Source organism: Palaemon carinicauda, chromosome 37 (assembly GCF_036898095.1).
Source record: "Palaemon carinicauda isolate YSFRI2023 chromosome 37, ASM3689809v2, whole genome shotgun sequence".
Taxonomy (NCBI): Eukaryota; Metazoa; Arthropoda; class Malacostraca; order Decapoda; family Palaemonidae; genus Palaemon; species Palaemon carinicauda.
The window spans coordinates 25840395-25858414 of record NC_090761.1 but is presented as its reverse complement, the minus strand read 5'-3'; the positions used below and the strand labels follow the sequence as shown (position 1 = coordinate 25858414).

General features: G+C 42.4%; 1 protein-coding gene across 2 annotated transcripts in view; it reads right to left on the bottom strand.

The window, feature by feature from the left end:
- Positions 1 to 1091: 1091 nt before the first annotated feature.
- LOC137629041 (protein FRA10AC1 homolog) overlaps positions 1092 to 18020 on the bottom strand; it is a 79126-nt gene continuing 62197 nt past the window's right edge. For both annotated transcript variants that reach the window (XM_068360306.1, XM_068360307.1), the window contains exons 5-6: positions 13952 to 14111; positions 1092 to 2881 (exon numbers count right to left, since the gene is read on the bottom strand). In XM_068360306.1, coding sequence (XP_068216407.1) covers positions 2598 to 2881; positions 13952 to 14111 — 444 coding nt within the window. In that variant the 3' untranslated portion in view covers positions 1092 to 2597. The remainder of the gene's footprint in view (positions 2882 to 13951; positions 14112 to 18020) is intronic.

Here is an 18020-nt window from a genome sequence, read left to right as displayed (position 1 = left end):
AGAGTGAATGAAGGATGCAAAGTGTTGGGGGCAGTTAAAGGAGTTGTAAAAAATAGAGGGTTGGGCATGAATGTAAAGAGAGTTCTGTATGAGAAAGTGATTGTACCAACTGTGATGTATGGATTGGAGTAGTGGGGAATAAAGTGACGGAGAGACAGAAATTGAATGTGTTTGAGATGAAATGTCTAAGGAGTATGGCTGGTGTATCTCGAGTAGATAGGATTAGGAACGAAGTAGTGAGGGTGAGAACGGGTGTAAGAAATGAGTTAGTAGCTCGAGTGGATATGAATGTATTGAGGTGGTTTGGCCATGTTGAGAGAATGGAAAATGCCTGTCTGCTAAAGAAGGTGATGAATGCAAGAGTTGATGGGAGAAGTACAAGAGGAAGGCCAAGGTTTGGGTGGATGGATGGAGTGAAGGAAGCTCTGGGTGATAGGAGGATAGATGTGAGAGAGGCAAGAGAGCGTGCTAGAAATAGGAATGAATGGTAAGCGATTGTGACGCAGTTCCGGTAGGCTCTGCTGCTTCCTCCAGTGCCTTGGAAGACCGCGGAGGTAGCAGCAGTGGGGGATTCAGCGTTCTGAAGCTTCATCTGTGGTGGATACCGGGGGAGGGTGGGCTTTGGCACCCCTAGCAGTACCAGCCGAACTCGGTTGAGTCCCTTGTCAGACTGGGAGGAACGTAGAGAGGAGAGGTCCCCTTTTCTGTTTCATTTGTTTGATATCGGCTACCCCCCAAAATTGGGGGAAGTGCCTTGGTATATGTATGTACATAGTTCTGCCTTGATTGACAAATTTCTAATGTTGTAGTTTTCATTTGCTATTTAGATATATAAGATTTATAAATAATATGTAAAATTATGCTTCAATAGAAAGAAAAATTTTCACCTAAATGACAAAATCAAATTCAAATTTGTATCTATAACAGTTTTAGTGTCCAAATGAGTTATTAGAAAACATTTCTTTCAACAAAATACAATTTTTTATAGAGTATATTTAAAAAAAATAGTCTATATATATATATATATATATATATATATATATATATATATATATATATATATATGTATATATATATAATATACACATATATGTACTAATGAAATATTTATGATTATAAACTCTAGTTCAATCAATTGCAAAAAAACAAAACAAATTGAGCTCTTCAGTGTGAAACCTTAAAACACTAGAGCACTTGAAACAAAAATTTTTGTTAGAATTTTTTGTTACCTGGCAAGGGCCAAGCTTTTTGGTGAAAAATCTACACTAGCAGTTGGCATCAAGAGATTATAAGTCAAAGGTCCTTGAAATGTGCATCTGTTCAGTAAGGCTACTGTAGAGACATACAGTAATTAAGACATGGTAGAAGTCAGAGAAATTACAGACACATAGCTTTGGCTTGTGCTAAGTTAAATATTTTCTTGTATCACCGCATTCTATTTGGTGCTTATGATTTATGACTTAAATGATTAGAGAATCATAATTTTTGGTTATTTAGATTTGTTATTTCTGTTTAACTCTTAACCATTCATCTTACTGTATTTGACTAACTTGTGATTTCAATTGTAGTTGTATACAAGATGTAGAAAGAAGATACTGTACAGTACGGTTGTTTGTTCACTTGAATATGTGAAAGTGTTAGTTTGCTCTGTCTCTCTCTCTCTCTCTATGTGCAATACAAAAACAAAAGTATTTTATGTTGCCTTAAAAAAAGGGCAATTAATAATGTACATTAAATAAGATAAATACAACTTATTATTTTCTTATACTAGTCTAGGCTAATACATGTCCCCCCAAAAAATGCTCGCTAACCAGGTCCACTTACAACTCATTTGTTATAGCCTATAAAGATCTTTAACCTGTTAAGCGTCCCCCTTGGATGGCCCTCCTCCTTTCATACCATTACACTATTCACCATCAAAGTATTCTTATGAGTTTTCTTTATCTTCAACTATAAATTTCCCACCAAGATCAGCAACAAAAGTGGAGGTATCTCTCTCTCGTCATCCAGCCACTCGGTAATGAAAAGTTATCATCACTCAATATCAGAACTAGAGGTCTCCTCATCCAGTTTCTTATCAATATCCAAGTCTTCTTTTAGTGATTATCAACAATTTCCTGAAGAAATATGCCTCCTCTTTAGCAAGCTCATTGTAAAAAAAACAACAACAAAAGGTTGAATTATAAAAAAAAAATCCCTGAAGTGTCTTGAAAAAACTTGAGCCGTCCATTTACAACTTATATGTTTTGAGTGTTGCCAAATCATGTTCCTACACTTTCTAATCGAGTAAACGTATTATTAAAGGAATGACAGCTTAACGTATATTTAAAGTCATAAACGTAATATAACGTTAAAGGCGTTACTGAGTACAATAAAATGCAGCAAACATAATACGTGGGTGACGCTTAATAGGCTAAGTCAACAACTGTATGTATGTATGTATGTATGTATGTATGTCATACATATATATATATATTATATATACACACACATTACCGTATACAGTATATCATACATACAAATAAAGTTTGATGAGACAAACTTTGGCAAAGGACAAATTTATAGATAAATCTCCAAAAAGCCAAATATAAAACACATCATAAAAATAGGTCTTCCAAGTAATCTTCAAATTCTTCTTCTCTACTCTTCTCTTCAGCAACTGCTGCCGGTCCTTTCCAGATGCTGTCATCGGATGGGGCTTCTTCTTGCAAGCATTCTTTTCCTTCTGATTCCTCTGGAGTTTTCTCTTGTACTTCAGCAATGTGTTTTTTATGGGATTTCTTATGTTCTTTCCCACTTTTATGTTTAAATTTAGATTTTCTTGTAACTTCCTTTCTCTTATGGAAATAGTTGACTTTGTACGAGCAATCACTGCACAGTCCTGTAAAAATATTGATCTTGAATAAGAATTCCTTTTTCTTATAACTCATCTAAGAAAATAATATTCTTAAGTTATAAACTTTTTAATACAGACCCATCACTTTATATTAGATTAATCCTGATACCAACAGCTTCTCGAACACCTGCTAGCAAATGGAAAATACTTATGCAATTTTTTTTTTTTAATACATGTTATATGCTTTCAAGAATAGGCTTGAAAGCAGAATTAAGAGGAAGGTCTGATCTGCTGAATTTCATACTAGCCAAATTACAATGGCGCAACCCTACCTTATTATCATTTCTGACAACCTGCTCTCCCTTTTTATTGTGAGCCCACATGATGTGGGGAGGTGGGTGGCTGTATATATGTATGGTAATGTTCCACTTTATCATTAAGCTCTTCATCAAATTAAACTTTATGATACATTTATTAGAGTAATTTTTAGTTTGTCTATCGGTAAATATATATACTGTACACTGTATATAACTTTGTATGTTTTGCTATCTTTCCACACAGCGGAGTTACTTCTTGTTTGTGTTATAACAAAAAGCAGGGTTATATAGGTACAGGCATGTTTTCTTGCCTTGGGGTATTATGCTTGATTTTCCTTTTGCTCTTCTTTTTGTGATTATTCCTTTATTTCTAAAATCCTTGGAAATAGTATTTTCTAAACTATTTGCCAAATGCCGATTCAAGAAAAGGCCAAGTCTTTGGTTTGTTTGAGGACTTACGAAAAATACTTCCCAGTCCAAGAATTGTTTTAGTTTGCATAATATTAAAATTCAGGGAGAAACTACTGCAGCTGAAGAATTTTCCAAGATGTTAATGAAAATCATAGATGAGAAACAAATTCCTCTAGAACTCATCTTCAAAGTCAACGTGTCAGGCTTGTTTTGGAAGCGAAGCCAATCGTTCATCTATTTTCAAGGAAGGAAAAACTATACCAGAATACAAGGTAGCCAAAGATAGACTTACATTAATGGAAATTTCTAGCCCTTAATCCCTTGGCCCTTGAAAACATCTCAAAGATGACATTTCTTGTATTTTGGGTGCTAATCCACAGGCATGGCCATTTTATACCACATGTTAAGGAACACTGCAGGATAAATAAACTGTCAATGTTATCTTGACCCTTGATAACCCACCTGGACATCTCATGCCTCTAAATGACCTGGCCCCATATGTGAAAGTTGATTTTTTGCTACCAAACACTATGTCTCTTACTCGACCCATGGACTTGGCACTATCTCTCTTCAAGCGGTACTGTCTACAATGTAACTCACGCCAGGTAATTGATGCTACCTAGGTAACAGACAGGATGAACATTCAGTTTTTTGGAAGGGTTACAATATTCATCATGCAGTATTAAACATCAGTGCATCTTGGACCAAAGTGATTCAAACAGCAGTGAATACTGTGTGGAAGAAACTGTGCTCTCAATTTGTTCATGATTTTAAAGATTTTGATGAGCCAGTAAAACAAAAAGAACTTGGCATCACTCAATAAAGAACTTGAAATGGAGTTGGAAGATGAAGATTTTAAGCAGTTGATCATGGGTCACAGGCAACCACCGACTGACAAAGAATGGTTGGAATTTTCCTGATCCAGATTGTAAGTACAGTGATACCCCAATTCTACATTGTTGATTGTTTCCAAGGGACATCGAGCTACTTTCAACATATGTTGGATTTTCTCCCAATGAAGTGACTTATAAGCTCTCTATACATGTAATAAACATGAAAAATCACATACAACCTGCTATCACTCTACTAAAACCACACACCTACATTATCAAGCCTCCCATGCAAGGTATGGGTACTGTACAGTTCTGCACATACTGTACATAATTTGCATGAAATGGGTAGTTGTTTAACAGTGAGAGAGAGACAAATGATATAATAAACAAAATAACGTCACATTAAACTGAAATAAAATAATAACACTAACACAATAATATTTGTCACTTTAACTTGAAGTTGGTATCTCTCCTATTTACTGAGCACAGAAGAAGGTCAAATTGGAAGTGAGAAATTAGTTGTTAGAAGAGGAGGATGACATGGTTGATGGTGAAGATGAAACTATAAATGGACTAGACGTTACATGAGTTTTTATGGTCAAACCTGATTTCAATGGCAGCAGTTCTTCTGCGTCAAGGTCAGGTGATGATTCAGTAGCTTTTCGTTTTCCAAGCCTTACTAAGAACTGATCAAAGTTTACTGAATGATGTTCCTTCTTTTGTCTTAAAAAATCAGACGACGTGGAATTTATAAACCTTCCAACACTATTCCTTACTTTTGCAAACGGTTCTGCTGAAGAATCATGAGTATCCAAGATTGAAAAAACTTGAATCAATAGTAATATCCTCACTGTATTTTTTTTAAGATTGAAATTTCTTGGTTCTGGGTCTGGAAAAAGATTTTCAACTTTTGGTTTCTCATCTAACTCCAACAATTCTTCGTTTGTCAGTGGTTGCTTGCGAGCCTCTATCAACTGATCAAAAGTTTCCTCTCCTTACTCCATCCAGTTTGTTACTACCAAATCATCTTCGGAATACAATTTAATGGTTTTGCTCCCAGACTAAAAAAGAAAGCAATGCCACAACACATGGGTAACTTAGGGAGGAGATTGCATAGACTCCAACTTTGATCATCTTGGATCATTATTGCTTGGTAACCAACAAGGAGAATGATGATATATCTGTCTGAAAATGGTAGTTGGATGAGTGGTTATCATTATTATTACCACCGCCAAGGAGGTTATAAAAGGGATTTTGACGTAGGAAAAATCTATTTCTGGGCGAGGGACCTGTGCCGCCCAGTGAATAAGCTCCTATTAGCACTTATTCTTAGGTAATTTACTGCTAAATATACCAGAGAAAAAATGTAAAGGAGTGCTAGGTTAACTAGCTCGCTCACCTATTGGTGTCGGTATAAAATTGGGCGTATAATCCAGAGGTCCCGCACTATTTAGATTCATCCACGACAAAGACCCCAATAGAGGAGAGCCGTTCAACCTCACTCGGCACCAGCAACTCTGCATCCGCTCAGAACCCAACTCCTTAGCACCCAAAGTTTGGGGACTCCAAGGGAGAGGAGCTGGGAGGGTTCACTGGGCGGCACAGGTCCCTCGCCCAGAAATAGATTTTTCCTACGTCAAAATCCCTTTTCTGGGCTTGAACCTGTGCCGGCCAGTGAATATATACAAGAGAAATGTCACCAAACTTGCAAAATAAAGGAAAAACATAAACATAAGGGAAATACAAGTTGCTTTAATCAGAGATGAGTGCCAAAAACAGCTATAAGGGTATCTTAAAAAGAACATAAATCCACTTGGTAGAACAATTGACCAAAAAAGGTAAGGTATAATAATGCCGTGAGTGATGATATATACAGATACTCAGGAGTCAAAAATTTACAAATATAATAATAGTAATCAGGTGCGAAACCAACGAGTACAAATAGGGTATAAATGAGGCAGGTAAGGGGGAGAGATAAAATAACAAGGAATTAAAATATGAGTTACCTGGGGGTAACTACGCTCCCTGCAGCTACTGTAGGAAATTTAAGGGCTTCCAAATGTTTAAGGTAGTGTTTCTTGAACACTGAGGGTGACTTCCACCCTGTATACCTGGAAAGATCCGTAAAATTCATGTGGTGAAAAAAGTTCACCGAAGCAGCAACCGCTCTGATATCATGTGCAAGAGGAAAAGAGTCAGGGCTAGCTTGTTTAATAAAATACAAGATTTGTTGCCTGATCCCTTTAATGGTAATGGTACCGCCTTGTTCTCTAACGAATAGAGGCCCCGAGGAGTTAGAGGAGGTCCGGGATAAATAAGACCTAAGAGTAGTAACAGGGCACAGAGACGGATCTTGCGTGAGGGGAACAATTTTCCAGGAGGACCATCTGTTCTGAGGGTCTTCGTTCTTAGCTAAAAAGAATTTGTTAGGTGAAAGAAGGACCTCTCCCGAAGGAAGGAACTCAATATGACCCGGGTCTCTTGACAAAGCTGCCAGTTCAGAAATTCTTGCCCCGGAAGCCAAACTCACCAGGAAAAGTGTTTTCCTGAGAAGGGGAATATAATCACAAGAACTGTTAATGGTATCAGAAGCCAATTTGAGTACATCATTAAGGAACCAGGTAACCGGGGTAGGACGAGTAACCGGTTTCAGTCTGGCACAAGCTTTCGGAATTGAAGCTAACAAAGAGTCGGTTAAGTCTATGTTAAAACCCACTAGGAAGATCTTTTTCAAGGCAGATTTAATAGTGGTGATAGTATTGGCTGCCAGACCTGATTCTAATAAAGTTCTAAAGAAAGTAACTGTAAGGTTCAAGTTCATACAGTGTACGTCTGAGTCTATCAAAAATTTAGCCAACTTTTTAACCGCAGAATCATATTGGCGGATGGTGGAATCCTGTTTATCTGATTCTAGGAACAGGGTGTTTTGAGGATCGATATTGGCACCATGCATGGCCGCAAACTTCATGAAGTCCATAAAGTTAGGGCGCTCTGAATGTTTGAGAAAGCGTACACAACGCGTGTTTGTACTATCTGAGACAGAACCGGATTGGGTATCGGGTGAGGATGTAGTCTCAACTCTCGCAGGAGAGGGTACCAATTGCTCTTGGGCCAGTTGGGTGCTACCAAGGCTACTCATCCCTTGAAGGATCTCAGTTTGTCTAGGACTTTCAGTAAAAGATTCACCGGGGGAAAGAGATAAATCCTTTCCCAGATGTCCCAATTCTGTGACATGGCGTCTGTGGCGTAAGCCTGAGGGTCTAGATTGGGAGCCACATATACTCTCAATTTGTGGTTGGACTCCGTGGCGAAGAGGTCCACTTGGAGACCCGGAACCCGAGAGAGAATCCACCGGAATGACTTTAGATCGAGTGACCATTCCGATTCTAGAGGGGAGGTCCGGGACAAGGCGTCTGCCACTACGTTCCGGACTCCCGCCAGGTGGACAGCTGAAAGATGCCAACGGTTCGAGGCTGCTAGGGAGAATATGGCTACTAGAACATGGTTCAGAGGCCCTGATTTTGATCCGCCTCTGTTGAGGCAGCGGACCACCACTTCGCTGTCGAGAACCAGACGAAGGTGTTGTCTCTTGGGTGGAGCGAGACGTTTCAGGGTTAGAAGAACTGCCATGGCCTCCAGCACATTGATGTGAAATTGGCGGAATAAGGGAGACCAAAGACCTTGAACTTTCCTGAGCTGAGAATAGCCTCCCCAACCTGATAGGGATGCGTCCGTGTGAATGATTAACTTCGGAGGCGGAAATCGAAGGGGAACTGACTTTGACAGATTGTTGGCCCTTGTCCAAGGTAGAAGTCTTTCCCGGAGAATGGGAGGAAGGCGGACTTTCCTGTCCCGGAGCTTCCGGTTCGCCCTCGAACGCCAGACACGATTGATATCTTTCAATTTTGCCTTCAGAAGTAGATCCGTCACTGAAGCAAATTGAAGGGACCCTAGGATCCTCTCTTGGAGTCGTCTGGAACTTACTTTGTCTTTTAGAAAGCGTTTGGTGTTCCTTGCAATCTCTAACCTCTTGGGTTTGGGAAGACACAGAGTATGAGATATAAGATCCCATTGCAGGCCGAGCCATTGGAACTTTGATTTCGGAAGAAGACGGGACTTCTTGAAGTTGATCTGGAAGCCTAGAGATTGAAGGTATTGGATGACTCTGTGAGTGGCTTTTAGGCAATTTTGGGAGGTGTCTGACCAAATGAGCCAGTCGTCCAGATAGGCTACTACTTGAATCCCTTGATTTCTGAGTTCCTGAACAGCAACTTCTGCTAACTTTGTGAAGATCCTTGGGGCGATATTGAGCCCGAAAGGCATCACCTTGAAGGAGTAACTTTTGTCCCCTAGGCGGAAGCCTAGATACGGACGGAAGTGTCTCGCTATCGGGACGTGATAATAGGCGTCTGTAAGATCGATAGAGGTGGTGACGGCCCCACGGGGAAGTAAGGTCCGCACCTGCGAGACGGTAAGCATTCGAAACTTGTCGCATTGAATGGACAAGTTGAGAAGGGATAGGTCTAGAATCACTCTTCTCTTGTCCGAATCCTTCTTCGGGACACTGAACAGCCGACCCTGAAACTTCAGGTGTTTCGTTTCTTGTATGGCGTTCTTTTGTAACAGGTCCTGGACAAATTCGACTAGGTCCGGAGTGGAATGTTGATGAAATCTGTTCGGAGGTGGAGGTCCTTGAATCCAACTCCACCCCAGTCCCTTGGAGATGATACTGAAAGCCCAGGGACTGAACCTCCATTTGTTGCGGAAGGCATAAAGCCTCCCCCCTACCCGCTGCACCTCAGTACTGGTTTGAGGAGTTGCCTCCACGTCCGCCTCGGAAGTTCTTTCCCTTGCGAAAGAATCTACCTCTACCTCTGTTCTGGTTTGAACCACGGTGGTAGCCTCTACCTCTATTATAACTCTGGGAAGAGCCTTGAGCCTCATAAGACTGGTTAAAGGCTGTAGAGGTGGTGGAGGCACCGGAAAGCTGGCTCTTAGGGAGCAGAACGGTGACATAGTCGTCCGATGAAGGAGCCTGAGAGGTGGAAGGCTGTGCAGGAGCAGCAGGAGATGGAGGAAGAGGCTGTCGGAAAATGGACGAACTACTCTGCTGTTGCCGGAACTGGGTGGAGGTATACGGGCGGAGCTTCTTCCTACCCCGGGCTTGGTAATTTGCGGGGTCATATTTCCGTTTAGGAGTCAAACCCCAACGGGCTTTAAGGCTCTGATTGACTCTAGTAGCCTCTGCCAAGACTTCCTCCACAAGATCCTCAGGGAAGAGATTTGAACCCCAGCAAGAGGACCGGATAAGTTTATTAGGCTCGTGCCTAATAGTCGCCTCAGCCAGGACGTGTTTGCGACACCTACGTTTAGCCATAGCAAAGTCATATAAATCAAAATATAATGACTGCAACGTAGCCTTATTGAGAGACTTAAAGATACTCTCAGTATCATAAGTTAAGGCTATCGACTCCGTAGATGTGGCCAAGTTCAAAGTTCGGCCAACACGTAGGCGGGAATCATACTTCTGTTTAATAAGGGACTCCGGGAGACGGGGAAGCCGCTCACTAAACATAACTGACGCACAGTCCGCTGTTAGCTTGCCAGAAGTAAAAGTGGTATGGACATTGTCCCAACACTCATTGCCTGAAGGAAGAAGGAGGGAGATCGGATCCACCTCTCGGATGGGAGGCAAGGGCTTCTCCTCCAGAGCATATTGGAAAGCAAGCTCTGCTACCTTATTGACGCATGGAGTCACGGTGTTTTTGTCCATTAAGAACATTGTGAAGGAACTCTTATAAGGCGTCAACATGGTATTGGTGCAACCAATATCATTCAGGAACCTAGCCCAAACAGATTGGGCTTGTTCTTTTGGAAAAATGACAGTCTCTTTGGGGACCTTATCCAGCCGAACCAGAGCTTCCTCGGTAAGCCTGGCATAACCATGAAATGGAAATGCTAGACCAGGAGGAAAGAATTCAAAATCCTCTAGAGGACGAGTGCCAAGACCTTCCAATGTTAACATCCCGTCTGAGAATGGGGAATGAAGAGCCATGCGCCAAGGGTTATTCTTGGTAAACGGCGGGAGCTTAGAGGCATCCGGGATGAGAGAGCTTTGAACTCGCTCCGGAGCACCTTGCTCTAATGCCCCAAGTCTCTGACCAATGTTAGAGAACATCGTGTCCATCTTGGCCTGCATTTCCGACACAATCTTAGATTGCATCTCCGACACGATGCGAAGCATGGCTGATTCGGAAAGGCCCGGGCTAGGAGCAGAAGTGGCGGATTGTACTCCCGGGTCGTGAGACTTAGAGGAGGAGCCGGAAGCCTTAGATGACGGGTTTGTATTTGGCTTGGAACTATGGGAAGCCTTGTGGGGCTTACGAGCTTTTGGCAAAGTTCTAGATGTAGACTTATCTTTGGGGGGAACCGGGTGTGATCGATGAGACGAATCACGGTCCCCAGAAAAACCATGAAAAGAAGAGAGATCAGATGAAGAAGAAAGAGCGGGGCTGAGGATAGGAATCTCAGCGCCGGTAACACCTGCCTCACTTACCACCCTACCTGCATCCGGATCGTCCAATAACATGGGTTCAACATCCAAGTTCATGGAAGCAACATTGTCTTCCAGATCTCCGGGGGCATCCAACGGATCTTGTTCCTGGTCGATGAATCCCGCTATGGTGGCATCAATGTCGGCAATGATGGGTGCCGCAACATGCCTAGCCACAGCGGCTGAAGACTTGGCATTAGGGTAGATCATGGCACAGTAGTCTTCAGATAGGACGTAAGGCTGTTTAGATTTAACGTTTCTGGCAAATCCCCAAACCCACACTTTCAGTGTGGCCCGAGCCGCATTCTTCTGCTCCGGGGATGCCTGAAATAATAGTGGGAATTATAAAAAGGAAGATTCCCGGTGGTCCTTCAAGACCATATAAATCTTACTAAATAGTGTATGTATACCAAAAAAGGTAAAATAATTAGAAAGGCAACATAGCCAACGGGACTCACCGAATCAGATCCGAGGGTGGTGATGAGGTCAAAACAGACCATACAGTTATCAGGGTGCCAGACCACTATGTCCTCCAGCTGAACTCCGCAGAGGGCGTGAGACCTACATACCGTATGGCCACAAGGCTGATGAAGAACAGCCGCACAGGCCGTCGTCTGACAATGCACCATCTATAAAAAGAATAGTATATGAGAAACTGTAATTCTCTTAAGTAGGGGCGGGTCCGGAGGACCCGGGACTAATATAAGTCTAACTTAAGACTAGAGCTTAACTGTAATACTCTTAAGTAGGGGCGGGTCCGGAGGACCCGGGCCTAAACATAAGTCTAACTTAAGACTAGAGTATAGCTATCCATTCCGGTCGAGCCGGGATCATAAAAAGGATGCAACAAAGAATTAAGACACATGGTGTCTGATTTCCCGGAGCGAGGTTAAGCCCCGGGCCGGGAAATAAAGTATAACCATAAACCAATACATATAGGAACTCCGGGATAGTGATCTGTCATATATAATCCTATATAATCATAGGAACTGTTATAAATTAATAGGGGGGCGGAACTGTAGATAAGAACCGCCAACCGAACCCGGAGGGTTTCGTATAACATAATAAAATGTGATAGGTGAATATAAAATAGGGTGCACCGGGATCCTACTCTGTTGACCGGTGGCCAACCCGTCTAGACAGAGCGAAACCGCCGGGACACCCGGAGGACAAAGTCCATAAACACTGAACAACCCCCTCTAAAAGGAGGGAAGGCAACGGTCCCCTAGGGGAGGGGGGGAGAGAAGCCTAGCCACCAACCTAGCGAGAGGGGGAGCTTGGGGGAGGATCACGTGATACGGAGCAGCAGGGCTACCAACTGACGATCCCCAAACACTACCAGACAGATCATACGGAGTAATAAGCACAAATATTCATTATAATAGTAATAGCGTTGAAAATTATATAAATATACACATAAAAAATTTAGGGCAAGGCATGCAACATAAACAAATCCCAAAGGACAACACCTGATGGCTTATATAATAAAATTGCCGCCTAGTAACGAAGGTGGGCAAGCCATCTACGATACGTAACTTGATATCGGCCCTAAATATGAACCACAAGGGTTCTAAACGCTAAATAATGAATATCCACAATAGCATATAAAAAACTTTAAACTAATAATAAAAATAATACACTTAGTAACACCGCGAGTGAAACTAAAAACTCTCAAAACAGGAGTACCAACTGTAAGCGGAATCGAGCAAGACCGAGATGATCGAAGAGAATAAACTCCTATAATTTAAATATTAAACGATCTAGATTGCTCAAAACACAGCAAAACATAGCTTGGTACTTAACTTAGACGGTGTCTCCTGGGAAACCGATGAAGAAGCCATAATCCAGTGGAAAATAAGCAAAATACGAGAGCACAAAAAAAGCGGGTTACAACACAGGCGTGCTAAAAAGGAGTTGGGTTCTGAGCGGATGCAGAGTTGCTGGTGCCGAGTGAGGTTGAACGGCTCTCCTCTATTGGGGTCTTTGTCGTGGATGAATCTAAATAGTGCGGGACCTCTGGATTATACTCCCAATTTTATACCGACACCAATAGGTGAGCGAGCTAGTTAACCTAGCACTCCTTTACATTTTTTCTCTGGTATATTTAGCAGTAAATTACCTAAGAATAAGTGCTAATAGGAGCTTATTCACTGGCCGGCACAGGTTCAAGCCCAGAAACTCAATTTTTTTTTAACTTATTTGCCTGTCTGTGTGTCTGTGGACAGGATTACGTCAAAACTACTTGACAGATTTTAACAAAATTCTCACCGCAGTTAGATCTTACGTCACGGATGACCCCATTAAATTTTGGAGATGATCCTGATCCGGATTCTAGATCCTGATTTGCATTTTTTTGCCATTTTAAAGATAACATTGAAACAAACAGTCTCAGGCATAATTCAGTTTTAGTCTAGGTTGTAGTTCTTGGAATAATATTGGCATATGCTTTGACTGCCAAAAAGAATCTTGATCTTTGGAAGGTTAAAATACTGTGAGCAGCACCGGACTTATGTATTTGAACTGTTGGCATGTGTTGTGCAGCATTCTGGTTTAAGGAGATTCCTGCTCCTTTGGCTGCTGATTTGGGTAACCTATCATGGTCTGTCTATGCCAGTCATGAATTTAACCCTAACTTGATTTCCTATTTTGATTTTTGAAATAGAATAATCATAGCAACCTAGTTCAGTGATGGTAATGATCAGAAAATAATTTATACTAAAACTAAATATAGCTGGTAAAATTAACTACTGATATAGTAACAAATAGGTTAGTGAAAAATTAGGTATTGCATTATCAAATGGAAATGGCTTATGAATCTTTTTACTTATACCTCCATTCAAACTTGCCATTTTGGCAAGCATAGCTTTTGACTACTTCATATAGTGCATGTGTTCCATGGACATATGATTCAAGAAAACCCTGAAAAATTTGATTTTCAAAAAATAATTGTCTGGATTCTAGTCTATTATCCATAAAAAAAAAATTTGAATTTCATACTTACTTAATTTTACCAGGGCATTTTTCTTAACCCCTTGCTCAGCATAACAAAAGTTCATCTCCCATGTGCGGAGATCTGTATCTTCCTTACAATATTTTTCTCCACATGAAAATTGTCCCTTCCCATCCAGAACTTCTTTTTCTATCCTCCACCTCATCCCAACCTACAGAAGACATGAAAAATAAGCATAAAATTAAGTACAGAATAATATAAAACATATCATGTCATAAAATCTCAAAAACTATTTTCATTAGTCATTCATAGAAGCCCTTTATATAAATGCCTTATACTGCCAATATGACAAATGAGGAAGAAATTTGTATTTATCCTAACGATACAAACCTGCAGCTATTTGTATGGTATTTCAGCTTCGCCAAAAGTAATTCCCCTATAAATAGCGTTGGTTTATATTTAGTGACGGAACAATAGTGTTTTGAATGTTTACTGAGATACAGATTAGCTATCAATGATAATCATTTGACTGATGAATGAGATCTCTCCCACTCTCAGTCAAAAGCATTTTCACTTTCCACTAACATATTCGGTATAGAGAAAAGAGGGGTTCACCCAGTTAGTGGGCTTGGTAAAGGCCTTTCTTGGAAAAATGTTATTTTCCTTAGTAAAATAAATTTTTGAATATACTTACCCGATGATCATGTAGCTGCAACTCTGTTGCCCGACAGAAAAAACCTACGGTCGGGATACGCCAGCGATCGCTATACAGGTGGGGGTGTACAACAACAGCGCCATCTGTCGAGTAGGTACTCAGGTACTTCTTGTCAACAAGAACCAATTTTCTCCTCGGTCCACTGGGTCTCTATGGGGAGGAAGGGAGGGTCCTTAAATTCATGATCATCGGGTAAGTATATTCAAAAATTTATTTTACTAAGGAAAATAACATTTTTCAATATTAATCTTACCCGATGATCATGTAGCTGATTCACACCCAGGGGGGTGGGTGGAGACCAGCATACATGTTAACATTAGAAGCTAAGTATCCCGTATTTCATTTTAGCAGTTATTCAAAATAACAACATAAAATAAATAAGTACCTGGTAAGGAAGTCGACTTGAACCATTACTCTGCCTTTTTAAGTACGTCTTCCTTACTGAGCCTCGCGATCCTCTTAGGATGCTGAGCGACTCCTAGGTGCTGAAGTATGAAGGGCTGCAACCCATACTAAAGGACCTCATCACAACCTCTAATCTAGGCGCTTCTCAAGAAAGAATTTGACCACCCGCCAAATCAACCAGGATGCGAAAGGCTTCTTAGCCTTCCGTACAACCCAAAAACAACAATAAAAAGCATTTCAAGAGAAAGATTAAAAAAAGGTTATGGGATTATGGGAATGTAGTGGTTGAGCCCTCACCTACTACTGCACTCGCTGCTACGAATGGTCCCAGGGTGTAGCAGTTCTCGTAAAGAGACTGGACATCTTTAAGGTAAAATGATGCGAACACTGACTTGCTTCTCCAATAGGTTGCATCCATTACACTCTGCAGAGAACAGTTCTGTTTGAAGGCCACTGAAGTAGCGACAGCTCTAACTTCATGTGTCCTTACCTTCAGCAAAGCATGGTCTTCCTCCTTCAGATGAGAATGGGCTTCTCTAATCAAAAGTCTGATGTAATAAGAGACTGCGTTCTTCGACATCGGTAAAGAAGGTTTCTTAATAGAACACCATAAAGCTTCTGATTGTCCTCGTAATGGCTTTGTACGTCTTAAATAGTACTTAAGAGCTCTTACTGGGCATAGTACTCTCTCTTGTTCGTTTCCAACCAAACTGGACAGGCTTGGAATCTCGAACGATTTGGGCCAAGGACGAGAAGGGAGCTCAATTTTAGCTAAAAAACCAAGCTGTAAGGAACATGTAGCCGTTTCAGATGTAAAACCTATGTTCCTGCTGAAGGCGTGTATCTCACTGACTCTTTTAGCTGTTGCCAAGCAAACGAGGAAAAGAGTCTTCAAAGTGAGATCTTTAAAAGAGGCTGATTGAAGCGGTTCGAACCTTGCTGACATCAGGAACCTTAAAACCACGTCTAAGTTCCAACCTGGTGTGGCTAACCGACGCTCCTTTGAGGTCTCAAAAGACTTAAGGAGGTCCTGTAGATCTTTGTTGGTGGAAAGATCTAAGCCTCTGTGGCGGAAGACTGCTGCCAACATGCTTCTGTAACCTTTGATCGTAGGAGCTGATAGGGATCTTACATTCCTTAGGTGTAAAAGGAAGTCAGCTATCTGCGTTACAGAGGTACTGGTTGAGGAAACTGAATTCGCCTTGCACCAGCTTCGGAAGACTTCCCATTTTGACTGGTAGACCTTGAGAGTGGATGTCCTCCTTGCTCTGGCAATCGCTCTGGCTGCCTCCTTCGAAAAGCCTCTAGCTCTTGAGAGTCTTTCGATAGTCTGAAGGCAGTCAGACGAAGAGCGTGGAGGCTTGGGTGTACCTTCTTTACGTGCGGCTGACGCAGAAGGTCCACTCTTAGAGGAAGAGTCCTGGGAACGTCTACTAGCCATTGCAGTACCTCGGTGAACCATTCTCTCGCGGGCCAGAGGGGAGCAACCAACGTCAACCGTGTCCCTTCGTGAGAGGCGAACTTCTGCAGTACCTTGTTGACAATCTTGAACGGGGGGAACGCATACAGGTCTAGATGGGACCAATCCAGAAGAAAGGCATCTACGTGAACTGCTGCTGAGTCCGGAATCGGTGAGCAATAATTTGGGAGCCTCTTGGTCATCGAGGTAGCGAACAGATCTATGGTGGGCTGACCCCACAGGGCCCATAGTCTGCTGCAAACATTCTTGTGAAGGGTCCACTCTGTAGGGATGACCTGACCCTTCCGGCTGAGGCGGTCTGCCATGACATTCATGTCGCCTTGAATGAACCTCGTTACAAGCGATATCTTTCGATCTCTTGACCAGGTGAGGAGGTCCCTTGCGATCTCGAACAACTTCCTCGAATGAGTCCCTCCTTGCTTGGAGATGTACGCCAAGGCTGTAGTGTTGTCGGAGTTCACCTCCACTACCTTGCCTAGAAGGAGGGACTTGAAGCTTCTCAAGGCCAGATGAACTGCCAGTAGCTCCTTGCAGTTGATGTGAAGTGCTCTTGGATCCGGATTCCACGTGCCCGAGCATTCCCGTCCGTCCAGTGTCGCACCCCAGCCCATGTCCGATGCGTCCGAGAAGAGAAGGTGGTCGGGGGTCTGAACAGCCAGTGGTAGACCTTCCTTGAGAAGAATGCTGTTCTTCCACCAAGTCAGTGCAGACTTCATCTCTTCGGATATAGGAACTGAGACCGCTTCTAGCGTCATGTCCTTTCTCCAGTGAGCAACTAGATGATACTGAAGGGGTCGGAGGTGGAGTCTCCCTAACGCGATGAACTGGGCCAGCGATGAAAGCGTCCCTATTAGACTCATCCACTGTCTGACTGAACATCGGTTCCTTTTCAGCATGCTCTGGATGCATTCTTGGGCTTGACTGATTCTGGGGGCCGACGGAAAAGCCCGAAAAGCTCGACTCTGAATCTCCATACCTAGATAGACTATAGTTTGGGATGGGACGAGTTGGGACTTTTCTACATTGACCAGGAGACCCAATTCCTTGGTCAGATCCATAGTCCATTTGAGATTCTCCAGACAGCGACGACTTGACGCAGCTCTTAAAAGCCAGTCGTCCAAATAGAGGGAGGCTCTGATGTCTGCCAAATGCAGGAATTTGGCAATATTCCTCATCAGTTTGGTAAACACTAGAGGTGCCGTGCTTAGGCCAAAGCACAGGGCTTGGAACTGGTAAACGACCTTTCCAAAGACGAACCTTAGGAAAGGTTGGGAGTCTGGATGGACGGGGACGTGAAAGTACGCGTCCTTTAGGTCCAACGAGACCATCCAGTCTTCCTTCCTGACCGATGCTAGCACCGACTTCGTCGTCTCCATGGTGAACGTCTGCTTGGTGAAAAAAGCATTTAGAGTACTGACGTCCAGCACCGGTCTCCACCCTCCTGTCTTCTTCGCTACTAAGAAGAGACGGTTGTAGAAGCCCGGGGATTGATGGTCCCGGACTATGACTACCGCTCCCTT